At 51.1% G+C, this 14,462-nt stretch overlaps 1 protein-coding gene across 2 annotated transcripts in view; it reads left to right on the forward strand.

Annotated features, from left to right (window-relative positions):
* The window catches only part of LOC104140939 (gamma-aminobutyric acid type A receptor subunit epsilon), a 41,040-nt gene that overhangs the window by 2,277 nt on the left and 24,301 nt on the right, over positions 1-14,462 (forward strand). Inside the window, exons 2-4 of one of the 2 annotated variants that reach the window (XM_068957076.1) lie at positions 1,002-1,145; positions 3,567-3,715; positions 3,940-4,007. In XM_068957076.1, the coding sequence (XP_068813177.1) occupies positions 4,005-4,007 (3 nt within the window). In that variant the 5' untranslated portion in view covers positions 1,002-1,145; positions 3,567-3,715; positions 3,940-4,004. The remainder of the gene's footprint in view (positions 1-1,001; positions 1,146-3,566; positions 3,716-3,939; positions 4,008-14,462) is intronic. The other variant, XM_068957074.1, reaches the window with a different exon arrangement.

Raw genomic sequence — 14,462 nt, forward strand, 5'->3', positions numbered from 1 at the left:
TTCCCAGGCTGGTTCAGTTTTTAGAATAAAATTTTAGCAGTGTTGATCTCTGCTAATGTGTCACATCACACATAGGAGTGGGTACGCGTCCCGGTCAAGCACCCTTCACTGACGTACCAGGGATGGAGCACTGGCATATCTGGGCTCCCTTGGCATCGGGAGGAGGAGGGTGACTGTGCTGTGAGGTAACTGCTCAGGACAGCTTGGAAACTGGGGGACAGAGCCCGCCTGCTGGCAGGCTGGATGGCTGGTGCCACCAGCTGGGGCTGAGGCACGTCGCTGTGCACAGGGACGAGCGCTTGCCCCGATGTGGAGTGTCTTACCCAGGCGTGGCAGTAACGCTGTCCTTGTCTCGCAGGAAACTGAAGCGCAGGAGGAGAGGGACGAAGGGTTAAGCAAGAGGCTGAGGTGCCTGTGCAGGGTCTTGCAGAGCTGGAAGGAGCACCCAGGGCTGCAGGTCTCCCCACGGCTCCCGAGCCCACGCTGCTGGGGCAGGACGGGGATGAGCTCCCCTGGCGCAGGGGGAGAAGGGACTCGGCACGCCGGGTGCCAACACCTGGAGAACCTGGTGCCGGCTGAGCAGAGAGGAGACCGTAACTCCTGGGAGCCGCCTGCCTAGCCCTGCTTTCAGTAGGCTTTGCTGTACGCTCAGAAACCTGTGTAAAATGGGTGTGTGCGCAAGTAAAACAAAATTAGGAAGGTAAGGCAAATAACTCTGTCCTGCAGTAATGCCAAGGGCTGCCCGGGGGAAGGGCTGTCCAACCCCATCCATCCACGCCAGCACAGCTGAAAGGACGCTTGGCTGCTGCGCAGGCACCAGGCGGGGGCTGCCGCGTCCCCAGCCGTGTTCGTCAGCAGGGGTTTCCTCGCACAGTCCCTAACTGTGCCCTCCGGCCGTCCTCCCCTTCCCGCCGCGCTCGCGTTGCAGCCTGGCCCCGGGGCGGGTGTTCTGACGTTTCGACGAGCAGGGGTGAGGGAACGGGGCTCTGTCTTTTGTCCAGGTTGCACGGAGTCATATGAGAACTGGCTTACACCTGCCACCGGGCCAGAGCGGCCTCGTGCGAGGAACCGGAGCCGCGGGACAGCACGCGTTCACGGCGCGTTCGTGGTCACGACAGGCTGCTGTGTGACGCTTCCGTCAGCAGGTGTGGGGACCTCTGTGGCCATGCGCAGCCCTCCCTCTCCTTAATTCCTCTGCCTCCGCAGTAGCTTTTGGGCTCTTCTCTTCTTGACTTGAAGTGGGGCTGCTGGGAAGAGAGACTGGAGAAGAGGCAGGGGTCTCTGGGAGTCACCTTCCCTCCCAGCCAGCAACAGCTGGGATGGAGGGGTTGTACATACATACACGCAGGAAAAATATGTTTTCACCAAGGAAAAAAAATGGCTGGCTTATGCTAAAATGGCTTATCTGGTTTAGTGGCCCAGGATTAGCTGCATTAGCAAAAAGCATTTTTCTGGTAGTGCCTCTGCATCTGTAATAGGGATGTGACTCTCTGGAAATGCCACCCCAGACTTTAGGGTGTTAGCACTAAACAGGGCAAAGCCAGTTAAGCTTGGTCTAAAACTGAGATCAAAGTAACTAACCTGATTTTGTTATGCCTAGAAGGGGTTTTTAGGACTTTAGTCTGGCTTTACAGCTGCAGAAGGTGGATTTGGCCAGGCAGTAGGACATACAGTATTTGGTGCTGGTCAGTAGCCTGTCTTGGGCTGGCTTCCACTAGGGTCCAGCAAACAGGGAAATGAGGTTTAGGTAAAGCTATTTCTTCTCTGCTAAAGCATGCAGGCAGCCAGCATCATCCAAAACGCTGTTGGCAAGGGATGCTGGCAGGTAGGACTGCTCTCCTCTGCCCTGAGCTGGGCTGAGGTCAGAGGCACGCGTCACTCCTGGAGCCTCGCAGCAGCGCAGCTGGCCCCATACATCAGTTTTGGGTGGGCACAGCGGTGGTCTTATTCCCAGGCAGCTGCTGCCTGAGGATCCTGCCGAGCTGTCTGCCCGGCTGCGTTTCAAAGCCATGCCGCAGCAAGCTGGCCAAGCGAGCCTCGTGCTGCATCTGCCTGGATAGGGAAGCACATCCTGACAGCGTTGCTTAAGACTCCTTAAACATCGTTAGAAAGTGCGGCACGCGATCAGACAGGCAACAACAAGCTGATGTACCAACACCTAACGTGCGACGGCAGGCAGGCAGCTGCACAGAACTGATCCCTTGTCGGGGGACACATCTCGCTGTCTGGAAGCTGGGGAGATGCAAAGAGCTCTAAAGCGATTGTGAAAGCAAGTTTTATCTGGGGTTTTAAAAGAGGAGCTTCTGATAAATTAACTGCAACGTGTCAATTTAATGCTTTTCTTCCTCTCCAAGTACCTTTGCCAGGCTCTGCCTCCCCTGGCACTGAAGGGAGATGTGTATCAGTGGTGCCTGATTACACCTTAGAGCTGCAAGTCTCCAGCTGGGATGTGTCAACACAGTGGCAGCTCCCGCTGCGAGACCCTTTCTGGCACTGGAGCAGGTGACACATTGACAGGGCAGGCTCTGAGGGGGGTGTGCTGGGTGTGGGATGGCTCAGCATCCTCTCATGTGTATGGTTACGTGGTTCTGGTGACAATATTGTGAATGACCTGCCCAGAGCAGTGGCAGGTGGTTAGAATGTCCCATGTGACTGTGTGGACCTAATTTAATCAGAGGGTTTAGGAAAGCCCCTTCAGGAAAAGGGGGAGGAGCAGAAGGTTTAGAGAAGGGCATATTTGAAAGACAGTGAGAGAAGCTGTTAGTTCAGTGGATTGCCTCCTGAGGAGGATGTGAGCTTTTCCTGCCTGGCTTAAAACTGGAAGATCAAAAAAAACAGAGCAGCTTTAAATGGGAGCCCAGGCTTGGGGTGGAAGTGTTGGTGAGTGCAGGGAATGGGTTATGTCAGCTCTTGGCCGCAGGGCAGAGGAGTCTGCATAAGGCTTTCATTTCCCAGGGTCTGCACAAGGCAGATGGCTGGGTTCCTGATAAGTCAGACATGCATGCGGTCTGCTTGGTAGTTTTAGGACCTCTTTTTCTCCGAAATGCTTTTAATAGAACTACTTTACTCCCCAAAATGCTGTTCAGTCCTCTTCCTTTGCGGAAGCAAACTTCAGGTGTAAGACAGAGCAGCTGAGGTAATTGGGGTTAACAGGGCAGCTCCAGGAGCCAGCGGCACTGGCAGCAGCGGAGGGCTGGCAGAGAGGGGCAGGGAGGCTGCTGAGGAGGCCAGGCTGACCCCTTTGCTCTGGGGATGAGCAACATGTCCCCACAGGGAATCAGAGGAGGATGTGAAGTGCCCTGTGTCTGCAACTTGCTAATCCTGACCACTGGTGGGAGGGATGGTGGGAAGGATTCTGCACACGTGGGGACCCTAAAGTGAGCAGAGGCACCGGGTAAGTTGTGTCACCTTAGGAGTGTCACTGAGAGGAAATCCCTGAGCAACTTTGAGCAGTGCTGGGCCCTCCTGCCACCTCCCCTGTCTCTGTGAAACCCGGCTGTTCTGTCTCCCACAGCACAGCAGAGAGATGCCATAGCAATGTCTCTCTTTTCATCTCTCTGCTCCAGGTGTGAAAGCACAGAGGAATATGATTACGATTACCTCAGCATCAATAAAACCTGGGTCCTCACCCCTAAGGCACAGGAGACTGATGCCACGCAAATCCTCAACTCACTGCTGAAGAACTATGACAACAAGCTGAGGCCGGATATTGGCAGTAAGTGTCCCTCAGAGCCACCCTTTGGGGAGTGGGGCAGTGGGTGGTGACCTGCCTGAGGGTGTCCCATGTTCTCCATGTGGCTTTGCAGCTGCTGTAGTTGGGATGTGTGGTCAGATGGAGCCATGCTGCTCCTGAATGCTCCCTGCAGCCCCCAGTCCCTTGTCCTTTGCTGATGACCCCAGCCTCCTACTCACCCGTATGCATTTTATTTTCCTTTACAGTCAAGCCCACATTTATTGATGTAGATATCTACGTGAACAGCATCGGACCAGTATCTGTGATCCAGATGGTGAGTGGACATCCATGCTACAGTGTCATGGGTGTACAAAGACTGAGGATGGGGGCACATGGAAGGTAGCTGACCCTCTGCTGCCTCATGGGTTGCATCCTGCTAGCTAGACATAGCATGAAGGAGGTGTTGTCACAAGAAGAGGTGGATTTGTGTCCCTTCTTTGGGAAGATGTGCTCTCAAGTGTTGATTGCTGGAACTAGGGAAGCATGACTGCCATCCTTGGTTAGGAGCAAGGTCCCTGTACATCGTAGATGGGCTCAGTGACCCTGCTGTGCTCGAGGAAGTGGTGATAATGCTCTCTGTTCTGTCTGCAATGTGTAGACAGGTATCTCTGCGTGGAGGCTTTGCCCTCCCCAGCCCTGGGGGAGCACAAGCATGAGTGCTGGGATGCTCAGGGCAAACTGCACTGCTCCTGCTGAGGCGCTGCTGTGCTGGCTGGGAGGGGGAGCACTGCAGTTCTCGGGAGGATTGAAATAGGTAGCTGAAGATGGTTGCCATGGCAATGGTCTGATGGTGTGAAACTTGGGTGCCTAGGCCTGCGCTTGTTGTGTTGGGGAGAGGCAGGGAGGGAGGCTTGGATCAAAAGGCTATATTCCTATACTTTGCTATCTTAGATTGATGTCATCACGATTTTGGCAGTTTCCACTCGTGGTTCAGGCCCTGCTGTACCAGGAGTTGTAGAAATACTCAATATAGATGCTCTTTGCTGTGAAGAGCCTCCAGGCCTTGCATCACTGGAGAACAGCTGTTGATTACTTTTAATGGGGAACTTCTATTCCCCTGTGAAGTCTTTTTCTCTTTTCTTTATTTTTTTTTTCTTTTCATAAAGAAACAAACCTGACAATGGTTTTGAAATGGTTTTGAAAACCACTTTTGACCACTGGACAGTGTGGTAGGGGAAGGCAAGGGAGAGGTAGCTTGCGCAGTTTGGGTCATCTTGTCTCTCGTAATGCAAAACTGAACAGAAACAAAAACAGTCTCCTTCAAAGCTGAAAAAAGGGTTTTCAGGACGGGGTGTGTTTTTACTTTCATAAAGTGAAAAACTTCCACTGAACAAATCTGTTTAGTGGATGGAGGAATGGCATCATAGAGGTAGTACTGCTTTTCCTCCAAAAAGCATTTCAGTGCAGCCTTTGCAACCAAGCATGTGCATCCCTGCCATGCATGCTCATGAGCTAGCCAGACAGGGACCTGGCTGGGTGCTCACCTGCATGACAAGGACACCATCAGGAGGCCCAGCAGGGGAAGTCTTCAAGTCAAAAAACTTCCTTTAATTTTTTTTTGCAGGCCCAGTGGTTCCCAGAGACATGGCTTTGTGCAGGTTGAAGTTTTCTGACTGAGCCCCACGAAGGAGGAGAGGAGCAGTGGGGTGGGGAAAGCCACAGTCGTGTTGCTGAGCTGTGTTCTGCTGTGGCCATCTGAACCTGGACTAGTTACTCAGACAGGGTGGGGAGCAGGCCCTGTCAATAGGGGCTGGGTGATCAGGGATGCAATTTGAGTGTTACTGCAGCCGATGCATCCCCTGTGAGATTGAAGTAGGTCATCCAGTAACTGCAGGGTAGGACCTGCCCTCAGGCCCTTGTCCCACCCTTCCTGAAAGCTCGTGCTTGACCTCTCTGGGAGGGGAGGAGAGCCATAGCTGCATGATGCCTTAGCACAGGCCACGGGGATCAGGTCATCCCCAAACTGCTAGCAGATATTGCGAGCTCCTCCATGCAGCATCATTGTGTGGACCTGAAGCCACAGCTGGCTTAGGAGCACCAATGCAGAGGGGAAGCGTGCGGGGCTGGGTGTGCTCATCTCCCCAGCAAGTGCAGTGCCTGGAGATGGATCATGGGAGTCGTGTTGTAGGTGGCTGTCCTATCTGGTTTGCATTGCCCTAGGATATGCCAGGAAAACAAACCAAAACCGCTATGCACTTCTTCATCCCTACTTCTTCATCTTTCCTTTCCATCCCCCTTGGATGCTTTGCTCTCCTCCCTGTTACAGGAACACTGCATGACTAAACAGGTTGAAGGAGTAAGGAATGGCTTACAAAATCCAGTCTGGCATTCAGAGTTCATCTCTTCTCCGAAACAGAGATAGCAGGCACTGCTGCTAGTCTGGTTTCCTAAGAAACAAAGCCTATGCAATGGTAATGTGTATGTGAGAATGAATGTATGTATGTCCATCCCAGCACTTCAATGACTTTTGATCCACGGGCTTAATACTGACTATATTTGGCAGCAAGGATATGGGCATCGCACATATTTAGTTCCTCCAGTTTTTGTGGAAAAAGGATCCCAGGCAGAGACAAGAGCCACCCCCGCCCCCACCCCAAGGGAAAAGCTATTGTGTCACCTCAACCTTTACTAGACACCAGAGAATCCATGTGGGAGAGTGCTGCTGAAATCAGGCTTGACTATTCCTAGAGCAGCTGAACCAATATACTTTGGCTCTTTCTAAGAGTCAGCAGAAGCTTTTACTCGGTGTGAAATGGGGCTCCATGACTGCACAGGATCCTTGGGGGGTCCCAGCGCACTTAATGCGAGTCAGGAGCATGAAGGCATGACTGGCTCTTGGAAGCTATCTGTATCTGCAGGGCTCAGCTGGGGAAGCTGCTGCCTCAGAGCTGATTTACCCAACTGCAGCCTCCCCATTTGAGGAAGATATTGGTGCACTGGGTAATTGCTGTTAATGGGAACACCGTAGTGAGGAGCTGCTCAGCCAGGGGAGGAAACCGCTCAGCCCAGACAGCTGAGGACTTAGACTTGTGGTATTTTGCTGTGACAATCTCAATTGCCTGCATAGTCTCTCCAGGGTGCCTGGATGCTGCCAGTCTGGGGGTCCCTGCTGGGTTCCAGCCCCTTGAAGGAGGCAGTCCCTACTGCCAGCTAGAAAAGCAGATCTTCCAACAGTGACCAACAATTTAAGGACACCTCTGCACTGGTATCCCTAAGCAGACTCTCTATGAACCTTGTTCCTTCACCATCCCTTTACTACCTTCTGAATCCGTGATGCCCTGGAGTTTGAAAGCCTTTCTCCTTGAGATGCTGGGTAGATACTGAAGATGGCTAGGCCCAGATCTTATGGTTTTGGAAGGCAGCTTTTTGCCATCTGTGTGGCTGAATGCTTCCCCCTGCTCATGAGAAGTTGCATCCTGCTATAGCTTTTTCTAAAGAAAGAAAAAAGGGCTGCAACGAAGCCACTGTGGCGGGCCATGGTGTCACTGCTGGGCTTACTGCTTTGCCCAGTTCTTTTTTGTTTATTTTGTTTTGTCCTCCCCTTCCTGCTTATGCAACAGATCAAGCCATTCTGTGGGTCCTGCTGCCAGCAGTGCTGGCATCAAAGGCACCATCCAGATTGTCATTGCTGGGGAAGAAAGGTTCTCACTGCCAGCACTTTACCCCTTTTTACAGAGCTGCTTTTAGCCTGGGAAACTCTACTTTCTTTCAGATCTCAGGCCTGTCCTGAATGCCTGATCTTTCCCTTTTCCCATACACAACCTAAGGCAATGCGTATTTCCAAGGGAAGAGAACCAGGATTTGACTTGGAGCTAGATCTCTCCTGAGCTGCTGGTGAAATTTCTCAGAGATGCTCTGTCTGAGCAGCTGTAGTCTCTGCTGCAGATACAGAGCTTCGTGTAAGGTGGAAGGTCCACTGGAGGGGAGATGCCTTATTGATCTCTTAGGCGCGTTTTTAATGACAGCTTCTTAGGTAAAACATTTGTCCCTCGTGTGGCTAGGACACGTAGAAGATAAAATCCTAGCTCTGCTTTTAGAGGATATACCACTATTACTGTGGCTTCTAGCATAGCCCAGTATTATCTGTGCAACCGAAGCCAAAGGCTGCAGGACTCCGACGTGCTGGTGGAATGGAAGACTCCAATTAAAGCAATGTAGTCTGAATATTGGGTATCTTATGATCTCTCACCCATCCCTCAAAGAGTTAACTACTCACTGCTGCCTTCAGCCTGGCAATACTCTGCTAGTGCCTGGGGGCTGGTCCTTGCTCAACCTCAAAGTGATAAATTGCATCAGGATACAAAACGGATTCAGGTCCTTAGAAATGAAAAGGTGATTTGAAAATGCCCTGTGTTGGGTGTGAATTCTGCATCACCCTCATCGATCACTTGTCATAAATAACATTAATATTCAGAAGTCAGCAGAAAGCAGGCAGGTTTGGAGAGGGAAGAAACGTAAAGTGATTTCCTGGTATCTTTTGTGGACCAGAATGGCTATCTTATTTCCCATTTAGGTATTCAGGCGCTTTAGAAATTCTCTCCTCCCTGTGAAAAGGACCTTGCTCTGCTGTCCCAGGGGAGAACAAAAACATGGCAGCAACCCAAATAAAGACCCAAGCTCTTGTTTCTTCCTGCCCTGTCCCTCTGCTTTCTTTTGCTTCCGTGCTGGGCACAGGGTGGGAAGAGGGCAGTGGGATGGCCGGGCACTCGCATCAGGGCGCCTGCAGCAGCTGGCGGGCCAGGCTTTCACTGGCAGCAAACCCATCCATGGAGCAGGACGATGCTGTCTGTAGGGCTGCCCATGGTTATGCACGAGGGGGCAGGAAGGCAGTCGGACTCCTTGTGCTCCAGCAGGGCACAGCTGTGCACCACCAGGAAGTGGTTGCGCAAGGAGTTAAATGAAGTGGATTTTGGAGCCTGTCCCATGGGCCACAGAGGGCCTGGACTTGGTTGAGAGGAGAGGATGGGCTGAGAGGGAAAGCACTATGGAAAAGGTTATGTTTCCATCAGGCCCAAATGCTATTTGCTCCCATTGCTGCATGGGCTGGGGTTTCAAAGGGCTGTTGGCATAAGTGGCCTCCCTGTTCCCATGAACCCATTGTCTCTGGGTGGGATTGGGGCACTTGGCATGTCCCAGGCAGCTGAGGTGAGCTGGCTTCAACCAGCAGCTACGGGGTAGCGTGGCAGTGTGTTCCTGCTGTCGAGGAAGGGCATGCTGGGCCGCGAGCTTCCCGGAGCCACCGGCTGCCACTGGGACTGGCCAGCAGCACGCCGGCCCTCTGAGCTGGGTAGGGGATTTGGATGCCCATTTAGATTCCCGTTAACACAGGCAATGTTCAAGCATCCCAGTCTCCTTGGCACGTCCCAAATCCGAGCCTGGTGCTGTGATACGGTAATAAAACAGCAACCTTGGTTCTCCGTGTGTGCTTATGGGAAGAGGTGCTGAGGGAGGGCTGCAGCAGTGGGGGCCAAGGGAGGAGACTTTAGGTTCAAATTTTCTGCTGACTGGTTGTTTGCTGGAGAGATTTGCTCCTGGTTTTGTTTTTTAATGGCTTTGTTGCCATAGATTATAGCTTTAACTGGTGTCAAGGGCACCTCGAGTTCTGGATCACCTTCCTTTAGGGATGTTTAACTCTCAGGAAATTATACTGTGGAAGTAAAAAACTCTCAGGAAATTATACTGTGGAAGTAAAGCAGTTGCCAAATATTGGGGCTGAATGTATTTTGGTCCTGAGGATGTCTGTGAAGTGTCCATGAGAGTCTGCACAGGTGGGAGTGAAAAAGTACTTCTGCTCCTGGCTTGGGGGTGGAGCAAGTCCCGCTCCAAGCATCGGGTCCCAGAGAGCTGAGCTGCTATGTCCTTTGCTTCCTTTATCATGTAAAACAAAATGCGAGGCTCGCAGTTGAGCACTCAGAGGTAGTATGAATGCTGCAGTAGCCTCCTGGATAAAGTGAGTGAGACTTGCCACTCTCTCCAGGGGCCTGCTGTGGTTACCTGCTTTGGGTGTCTGGGAGCAGAGGCAGTGCAGCCGGGGGCTGGGTTGGAGGCTGGTCACTTTTCTCTTTGGTACGTGGGAGGGTGTTACAAGCAGAGAAGATGCCCTGTGTGCCATGCTGTCTAGCAAAACTTGCTGACAGCTCTTCTGCTGGGATCGTGCACCACCTTGGCCCCATTACTTCATGGTACAAAAGATAGAAAGTGCAAATTGGGCCTCTGTCATTCACCAAGGGCCAAATTCTGCTGCCTCCGAAGTGCCTGTGACTTCCACTGGGTAGGACTAAGCTCCTGCCTCCATTTTTGCAACAAATGATTTTTTTGGCTCTGCCTCTGAGTGCGGGACAGGATCCCCAAAAATGGCGTGTCCAAATACATGTTCGTTATTCCCCTCTTCCCTCTTCAAGGGATGCCGTACACCATTGAATTTGTAATGCTCTGCCTGGCTGCAGTAGTTACCATGCAACACACTAACGAAACTGAGGATGAAGAACATATTTTCCCATGTCTGGATTGTTGCAGAATAGATTTAATAGATTTGTGTGTATGGTGCACTTGTGAAAACCCTGGGAAAAAAAGAGGGGGAGAGAATGGGGGAAATGTTTGTTCATTATCAGTTGATGAATAATTAATTTACAAACCTTGTCTTGTTAAATATAAATTAAATCCTCATTTGACACACTTTATAATTTAGAAGTATAAGCACAGCATGAATGAAGAGAACTCCCCACGGGCTGCTTTCACGTAAATCCCAAGTAGTCAGGGGAAAAGGGTTCGGGTTTCAAAGGTAAAGCTGGCGGAGGGTCGGGCTGCTATGGCAAAGCAGCCCCCAAGGGCTCCCACTCCTCACGTAGGGGTGGGGTGCTCAGCTCTGCTATCTGCCCACATGGGGATGGCTTTGCAGGGCAGAGAGGTGGCAGCTCAACCGCCTTCCAGGGGCTGCTGCCCTCTCCGCAGGGCTCTTCAGCTGCTGGGGGAATAGCTGCTGAATTGTAGCTCTTTGGGAACAATCCCCAGTGATGCCACGTTATCAGTATGCAGTGAGTCCACGGCTGCCGCGAGAACGGCTGCGCTGTCCCAGCAGCGGGGGAAAGGATCAGCGAGAGGCACTGGGCTCTGCAAAAGCTGTGCAGGGCTAAGCCGCCCTTGCTCAGAGCCCTGGGGCGGTCCATGCCGCTTCCGCACTGAAGCGGAGCCGCGTGCCGAGGAACGGCTCCTGTGCTTTGCTGGAAGCAGTAAACATGCGAGCTGCCACAGGAAGCCCTGGGTTACAGCCTGGGCCGTCCGGCTGTGAGGCTTGGGTTCATATCTTCGCTTCTTCTTAATAGATGGGGAAAGCAAGGCCAATAGTAATTGTCTGGCTCTGAGGAACACTTAAGTCTTGATTATACATAGCTTTGACTTCTTTAGAATAAGTAGGAAGGAAATGAAGTGAAAATGGCACACTTTTTAAGATGCTTGAATGTGTTGCTCTGGAGCACAAGATAAGCTTATAGGTAAAGGAAATTTGTTGCACACCCCCCCCACCCCCACTTTCTGAATAATAATAGACTCCAGCAGTTGCACAGCACTTCTCAACTGAAAGGACTTTAAAATGCTTCACAAATCATCTGTCTAGGAAGCACATAGCCCTGGTGCACCCACGTCTTGGGTGCATTGCAATGCCTAAAGCACGCAGCCACGCTCGGCTCAGCCTGCCCCACGTGCATTGAGTCAGGCTTCAGCATAAATCTCCTGAAGGCGCTCAGGACACACGTTAATGTAATGAGCTAGGTCAGTTTTTGGTCCCTGATAAAGATGAATATCGTATAAATTTGAAGTGGTGGGAAATGAGTGTTGCTCTCTAAGAGCCCAGTGCTTGTTCTGGCTGTTGGTTTCCATGCCTGAGCGAAGGCTCAGCCCCGCTCCTTGCTGGAGCTGCTGGTGCATTTATAGCAGCTTCACAAATACTCGTGTGTTTGGAGAGTGCTCATGTCTCTTGATTCCTGGATGCTCAGGAGCGCTCACCTCAGCCCATTCCTGTGTGCCCATTGTTCCAAGTGCTGGAGGAGTGACTGTTTCTCGTGTAGCTGCTCATGTCTGCGTCCGAGGGAGGTCGGGTGTGCAAAGAAGGCACCAGCCAACCTGTAGCCATCGTTTGTCCTTGCCTTAAGGCAAAAAATCCTGAGGCCACTGAGGAATAGCACCAATCACGTGACTTGTGGGGCAAATCATGAACCACACAGAAGCAGTCCTAATGAAATGAATGAGTTACTCCCATCCGGAACGTATCGTAAGAGCTTTCACAAGATTCAGGGTCTGCTCCCAGACCAGAAAAGGGCTGATTTATTCACTATGAATAATTCAACCAGCTCCATTTATTATCCAGAACATATACTAATCCCCTTCAGATATTTTCTGTGTGACATCCATGTCGGTATTTTATTTATAGGCTGTTTACTGTGCAGAAAACAGGAGTTTGTTATCAGCAAAGATGAACAGAAAGCTGGGCTTTTGCCTCTAAAATTGACGCTAAATAAAATGTGAAAATCTGGATAGCTGCCTCCTGGCGGGGAAAAGTGCTTTTCTTCAGAGGTGTTTCTGGAGAGCAAAGCCCCAAAGTTAATTAATATCTTTGGTCCCCTGCCAGATGGTGAATGGGTAATGTGGCTGGATTCGCTCAGGTTTCTTAAACTCGCTGCTGCAACATCAGTGCTGGCAAACAGGTGCCTTTGCGTAACCCACAGCTCCAGCTGGGCCTCTGGACCACAGGCAATACGGGAAAAGTCAACATTCATAATGAAGTAAGTGGCTCTTGTAAATTCCTTCACGGACACAGTTTCCGGCCTTCTGTTGGCAGGAACCTCTCAAATCTGCATTCATTTCATGCCAGTCTTCAGAGAAAACTCCCATTTCCTCAGCTGGTCTTTCTGTGGATTTGCGATTACCCTGAACCCTTGCAGGCAGTCGTGAACGGCTGCTTTCTGCAGGTGCTTTCAGAGTCAGCCTGCGTCCTCACCGTGCCCACTGATGAGCAGCTGTAACTCGTAATTCCCCACCGTTACCCACAGAAATCTTCCTAACGTAGCTTGTGACCGCAGCAGCTGCATCTGGGTCTCCCTTCCCGGATGCCTCTGCCAGCCCCTGGGTTTCTGCATGGACCATGGGGACAGTTTTCCTGTGTACCCTCACTGGGGCTTTGGGAACCAGGCTGGAGACAGATTTCCTGGTCTGGCAACCTCTTTTAGGGCATTAAGAGAGTTTTGTCGTGATGCCCAGGTACGGACGTGGAGGTGGGAAGGCACCTTTGCCCGTAGCGCTTGTTGTGGGTGTGCCGGGGGGCTTGGGCTCAGAGCAGCCGCACACAGCTGCGTGTTGCCAAGCAAAGTGCCAATGCAGCCGTTTTTCTTGCAAACGCATTAGCTAATGGAGCTGCTGTTAGGTTACCTGAACGCCTCTCGCTTCGTAGTACAGAGATGTGTATTTGTGGACAGGCCAGGAAGCATGTGTTTGATTCTGGTACTAATCTGTGCTCTGAACCTCATTAAATTGATTCTTCCAAGTCAAAGGGAAAGCACTGCTGTGTCAAATTTGAAAGATACAGGCTCTGAGCTGTACCAATAGTTGTCACTTGATGGGCTGAATTATTTTTAAGGCAGGGTTGATTTATCTGAACTGAAAGCTTTAGATCTCTCCACGGGAGAGTTCAGGATATTTAAGGTGCATGAGGGAAAAGTCAAAGAGCTGATCAGAGATGAGGGTTTCCAGTGCAGGGCAAACAGCCAGGATCCTTGGGGAGGGGGTTTCACACTCTCCTCTCCCACTTGGGACAAACAGCCAAAATTCTGAGATTGGCTATAAAATGTTTTCTGAGGGGAAATGGGTTTACAGACAATCAAAACATTTAATTTTAGTGGCATCAAATTGTCTTTATTTGATTTTCATGTGGTGGTAAATTCTGTCCTATAACTATAGCATCAAAATGAGTGTTTGTATATAAAAGTCAAAATGAAATGAATCAAATAGGTAATGGTAAAACAAAATATTTTGTTATTGAGGGAAAAATGTTTCTGAATGAAACAATGACATCAAGGTAATTAATTTTAGTTTCTAACACTTTTATTTTCAACAAAAGCTCATTTTTTAAAGTGGAAATGGGTTCCATTTCCCACACCCCCAAATTAAGCAGTCCTATTATCTCCTCTGAAAAGCTTCTCTAAATGTGTGACAAAACAGAGAACCGTTTCTGAGTGTTCAGCAGTCAGCGGTCGTGGATGACCAGAGGCAATCCACATCAAGGACTTCTTTATGCCTTGAGGCATCTTAAAGGCCGAATAGTCAGAGTATTGCTGCCCATCTCTGTGCAAAGGAAGGTTTATTTTCAGAGCTGGTTGAAGGGAGTGAACGGAAACAGGCACAGGTCTCCGGGCAAGTCTTCTTCCAGCCACACTGGGGGTGATGAGCTACTTGGTAGCCAGCTGCCTGGGCAGGAGGTGGGATTTGCTCCCTGTCACAGTGGCGCTGCTCGCCTAGCCTGGCGCTGCAGCGCTCGTGTGCCGCAGGGCTGCCCGCCAGAGTGGACACAGCTCTAAACTGGTGTTTAATTACCCGCGACACAAACCGCACATGAGCAGCGGTGGAACTGCTTGTCTGCACCTCCGCACAGCCTGAAGGCTGGCAGGGCTGGGGGTGCTCAGCTTCCCCTCTCCTTGGTGCTCCTGTGTCCTCTGCTTGGTGTCCTCTGTGTTTGTTGGAG

Source organism: Struthio camelus, chromosome 11 (genome assembly GCF_040807025.1).
Source record: "Struthio camelus isolate bStrCam1 chromosome 11, bStrCam1.hap1, whole genome shotgun sequence".
NCBI lineage: Eukaryota > Metazoa > Chordata > Aves > Struthioniformes > Struthionidae > Struthio > Struthio camelus.